The 5385-nt window shown below is 47.5% G+C and overlaps 1 protein-coding gene across 2 annotated transcripts; it reads right to left on the minus strand.

Moving 5' to 3' along the window:
• Window positions 1-529: 529 nt before the first annotated feature.
• Window positions 530-3578, minus strand: LOC9641262. 2 transcript variants are annotated; one of them, XM_024668156.1, is made up of 3 exons: window positions 2456-3578; window positions 1416-2363; window positions 530-1361 (listed from the first exon to the last, which is right to left on the minus strand). In XM_024668156.1, exon 1 carries the CDS (start codon window positions 3519-3521, stop codon window positions 2724-2726), a length of 798 nt encoding a protein of 265 aa, XP_024523924.1. In that variant the 5' UTR covers window positions 3522-3578; the 3' UTR covers window positions 530-1361; window positions 1416-2363; window positions 2456-2723. The 2 variants fall into 2 exon arrangements, with proteins under 2 accessions (XP_024523924.1, XP_024523923.1); XM_024668155.1 differs by having other exon boundaries at window positions 1416-3578.
• Window positions 3579-5385: the final 1807 nt, after the last annotated feature.

Genomic DNA, 5385 nt, shown 5'->3' on the forward strand with positions numbered 1-5385 from the left:
AAAAAACAAAATCGAATAGGTAAAAGAAACGAACTACCGGCCATCATCTTCCGGGCATGGACTCAAGACGCGCTTGGCTCGTGAAGCTGTGGTTGGATTGTAGGCTGGAGTGTCGATTCCCGCTGGGATCCTGCGGTCCAGTGTCGCTCGACAGAGGGATTCCATCCGTGGTCTCGAATGCGTCCAGAGCACGAGGGATTCTTCGCCAGGTGACGCCCAAGATCCAAGCGTTCCAGGCAACTACATTCTCGCCTCAACCAGGCAGCCAGACATGCCCATCAAGCTGCAAGGAACGTAGAGATCACTGTGCTGCTTGGCTCTCTGCGAGGCTTGCGCTCCTTGATTCCCTCCACTCGGGCACAATGGAGCTTGTTCCTGGAAGCCATTCTAGTCTTGCTCGCTTGCCTGAGCCCAGCAGCGCCTTCCATGGTTAGCACGCTTATGGAACAATATCCTTGTGGAGCGGATCAACGCTGCCTTTGTGCCCGTGCTCGCAGTGCACAAAGGGCTCGAGTTTTAGTTCCATCTCGATAAACAATAAGTTTGTTTTCCAGGTGATTAGATTTAAACAATAGGCAGCGCAAAACTTTTGAGAAGAGAAAGCTGTTCTCTCTCCCAAGTCTTAGAATTTTCTCTCCCGGATCGACGACGCTGTCGAGAGAATCTGGAGCACAGCAGCGATTCTCGCAGTTTGAAACGAAAAAGTCGTGAAACTCGTCACGATATCTCAATAGCTTCTTGTTCTTGCTCAAGTTCCTCGAAAAACTCTTCGAGCGCTCTCTCGTCTCCTGCCCGAGTAGCAAGGCCGATGGCACGGGTCCATAGCCACCAGGCAGCGTACGTGTTGGCCAGAAGCATGCACGACTGCGTCTTCTTGTCTGGAGCGAAATGGTTGATGTAGTTTGTCACCCGCAGTGCTCGAGCGATGTCGCTGTGCGTTTTGCAGGCACTCGGCTCGAACGGCATGTTGCAAATCATATCCTCGGCGATTTCCAAACGCCCCGCTCTTCCCAGAACGTCGAGGAAGCAACCATAGCACTCGTTTGCAAAGCTAACTCCATAGTCCCCTATTATACAAAGAAAGCCAAACCAGTCAGTCAGCCCCACACCATCGCCACCGCGTCCTGCTCGCTCAGATCCATTGACAAGCTTAGCTCCCTAGCACTGAGCTTGAGCTTGCAAACTTCCTGCTCCAGCTTGTGTATCTCGTCCCTGTGAGCCCGCAAGTCCGCCTCGGACTTCCTCTGTATCCTTTCCACTCTTTGCTTGGCCGCCGCTTCGGCTTTCTCCCTGGCTAGTTTCTCGGCCTCCAAACGCAAGAGTGCCTCGTCTTTGGCCTTCTTGTCTTGCCTGCTCCTACCCTGTGTAGTGTTCATGGAAGTTAACACATGAATGCGAGGGAAGTATATGCGTACCTCGGCTTGGTGCTGGGACTCTTGTATTTCTGATGTATATGGTCAATCCACCTGTCGCGCAAACAGGTTTGCAGCTCTTTTCTCTCTTTACACTGCCTTTGTGTCCTTTCACTGCTCTTTTGATCCCTTTGACAGAGTGCCAACTCCGACATCCAGGTGACGGCGTCCTTGAATTGGACCCCCTGGAAGAGCGGCAGACGCCTTGGGAGCCTTCCACAAGATGGAAGATTGAGATGTTTTCTCGTGGAACATTGCGACGGCGGCATTTGCCCGATGCGAGAAGCGGTGGCACTCATGCTTCTTCATTCAACGCCTCAGATCCACGCGGTATTCGTCGCCGCTGGCCTAAGATAATGAGCTCGCATTTGCCCCACTGGTCTCCCACGAGGTTCTGCCAGCCAGCTCCTGCAAGCTTTCGCCCAGGATCTTGGGAAGCTGAAAGCTGAGGCACACAAGCAAGTACCGCAGAATCTCCATCGCCACAGTGCTGCTCAACGTCTACGGCAAGCTCACGCCACGATCAGCAGCCGCACTTTCCATACATTTCCATGACGAGATTAGCGAGGCCGCTGGAGACGATTTCCTCCCAGAGATCTGTGCTCACCGACCGCATCCTTGACAAGGCGTCCGCTCCTCATTCCTGCAAATCGGAAGGATAACTTACACACAAGCAATCGAGATTTATTCTTTCCTTTGCGTGATCTTATGCGTGAAAGACTTTCCCTTCGAAACTCCTGTGCAATGGAGCAAGCACCAAAGGTGTGTTAGAGGGAAACCAAAATCAACGTTTTCTGGTGATCTTCTCATTCCAGGTATCTCGCAGAGCAGCTCTTCCAAGGGCCCGTCGTTGTATGCGACTATCAAAACGCGTTTCATAGCGATGATGGCCAGATGGCGGCATGCTAGTGCGCGAGGCGGGAAAAGGCTCCCTCCCACAAGCTCGCCGACCTGGAAGAAAAACACGACTTTCAAGAGCTCTGGCTTTGATTCTCCTGGGGAGCCAGATGCAAAGGTATGGGGATTTGAGAGTTTCGTAAGACCTCCGGGCCACTGAAATGGTGTGCTTGATTCTTGCAGGCTCGTATGTAGAAGAACTACATACGAGTGGTACTGGATTGGCGACGATGGGATCGTGAAGCACTCTGGATTCGGGCTGGGATTTGAGAGGATGAGTAGAGAACATCGGGGATGTGATATTTCCTGGAAAGGCCAATCAATGGATCACAACGTTGACAAGAGTATATGCTGATAAGTCACCGTCACGAAAGCTGTCACAGGAATATTCTTTAGGAGATTTTCCTCATGGTATTAATCGAAAAAGTTTATCGCCTCCACAAGGCTCTGAACACTCATGGCCTTTACTTTGGCCAAGGCGTTGGCGTCAGCAGCCAAGGAATTACTGTTGAGTTTAGCGGTGAAGCTGGTGATGGTTATGGTGGCTTCCCAGGTGGTGATCTTCCCCGCCTTCTTTGTCATGGTGGCGTCCGCCCAATACATATTTAACTCCGGGTTTGTGGCTGGCGACCTGAAGGAGAAGAGCGTGTACAGCGCCCGAACACTAGTGTTGTCCTCGACGTGCGCAAACGTAGGGACGTGCAGCAGCGCCTTTTGCAAAGTCTTGGTAATCTGGTTAGCGGTCTCAGTGTCGTGGGTGCGCTGCAGGTAGTCGCTGACGTCTTTCCAGATCGTGTCGCAGCTGCCAGACATGTCCTCGCTGGCCGCTGCCGTGAGGTAAACATACTGCGGGAATGTGGTGACAAGCACTGTCAGAAACTGCTGGAAATGCTTGGCCTGTTGGCTGGCCTCGGCGGGATCGGTGATGAGCTTTGGAGAGTAGTGGGCGAGTTGCATTCCAACAGCCGTAAAAGTTGCCAAGGCGTGGACATGGAACTTTGGTAGCTTGTAAACCTCGGCATTTGCTCCAGGAAGAGGCGGGGCGTTCACAGCAATAGCTACAGGAATGTAGACATCTACATCAGTGGCCACATGAGCGTCAACATGCAGGAATCGTGCTCGAGAGACCGCCTTGGAGTTGGAGCTCACGTTCCTGAACACCTCTAAAGCGTGATTGAACTCATTGTTATTCATCAGCAATGGCAGCGCCATGAATATAAAAGCGGGATAAAGAGCAGAGTGATCTAGAGACAACGAGAAAGGAGCGGATGTTCAGATGGGTAGTCATTCCAGCTTTATATACCACCAAGAGCTTGAGCATGCAAAAAACGATGTCAATTGCAATGAATGATCAAGGACATGGGGCCATCTTGAAGTTCCAAGGAATGACAGTGAAATATCACTTTCTTAATAGAATGCTATACTTTTTGAGATTGCAAGATCATAGCTAGAACTATACATCAGCCTACGTACCCTTGCAAAAAAAACATATCATAAATCATCAAGGACATGGCCCCAATATGGAATGACTGTGAAATATCACTTTTTTGACAGTTATGCTATAGCAATGTTGAGATTGCAAGATCATAGCTGGTCCAGCATGACATTTTTTTGTTTTGCAAGGGTACGTATGTCGTCAAGAGCTGGAATGACCCATTGCAATTGACAAGTAAGTATATACCCTTGCAAAAAAAAAATGTCATGAATGATAAGGGACATGGTTTATATATAGGGCTTTAATTTCGACAACCTACTTGACAAAAGAGCCTTTAGTGGCTATTTTATCTTTATTTATCCCCCAAGGTTTTAATGATCCATGATGATAGTATATTTAAATATTATCTTATGATCACATGCGCTACATTAAAGATTGACAATGTAATATACAGCATGCTATACTTGTTGAGATTGCAAGGTCATAGCTACCAACCTATATACCCTTGCAAAAAACATTGTTATAAATTATCAAGGACATGTGGGCCCCAATCTTGAAACGAACAAGCGAGCAAACCTTATGCCAACCTCCCAACCCTTAAGGCGTTACAGCCTTATATCCCACAAGCCATAGAATATTTTAAAAATAATCCTATGGTTTCATGTCAAATCTTGCTTGGCATAACCAATACACCCTTAGCCCTCACAGAAATCATTAATTATGGCATTGGACCAGACAAGGGCTAGAAATGTACACCATCCAGCATGACATTTTTTTTTTTGCAAAGGCTTTTTGCAAGGGTATGCACGTCCTCAAGAACTGGATGCAATTGACAAGTATGTACATACCCTAGCAAAATAAAAATAAAAATAAAAAATTGTGAATGGTCAAGGACATGGGTGGTCCCCAATTTTGACAACCTCAAGAGGTCAAATTCAGCTTCATTGTTGAGATTGCAAGATCATAGCTACCAACCTACATACCCTTGCAAAAAACATTGTCATAAATTATTAAGGACATGGGCGTAGAGCTGCTACAAGTGGGCCCCAATCTCACTTATAGGAAATGATGGTGAAACATCACTTTCTTATCACTTTAGGGTGTCCTGACAAATATTAATGGTTGCCTCTGGCATAATTAATTATTTCTAAATCATTAATTATGGCATCTAGGTCCAGACAAGGGCTAGAACTGTACACCAACCTATGTGGTCCATCTTTTTATTTTTTGCAAGGGTACGTACGTCGTCAATAGCTGGAATGACCGCTCTGCCCTTGACGAGTACATGCAAAACAAATGTGTCATGAATGATCAAGGACATGAGCTTAAAGAATGACGGTGCATGCTATAAGCATGCCTAGAGTATACCAATGCAATTTTGTTTTCAGTCTCTGCAAATGGACTCACTTTTATTATGCAGCACAGATCTGGCTGTTGATAATGTCACATGTTCAAAGTTGACATACTACCAAATTCTGAGCTCCAGCTATAAAGATCCCAGTGATCCATCACGGTTAACACCAAGGCCTGTTATTTGATCTCCTTTCACGTCCAGCAATTGTGTGTTCAGTCTTTCTTTCCCCTCTCAAACCTTATTCTCACAAGTGTGCTTCTGCAGGTAGATCTTGAACAATTCCCTCT

This window comes from Selaginella moellendorffii, unplaced genomic scaffold, assembly GCF_000143415.4.
Source record: "Selaginella moellendorffii unplaced genomic scaffold, v1.0 SELMOscaffold_474, whole genome shotgun sequence".
NCBI classification, from domain to species: Eukaryota; Viridiplantae; Streptophyta; class Lycopodiopsida; order Selaginellales; family Selaginellaceae; genus Selaginella; species Selaginella moellendorffii.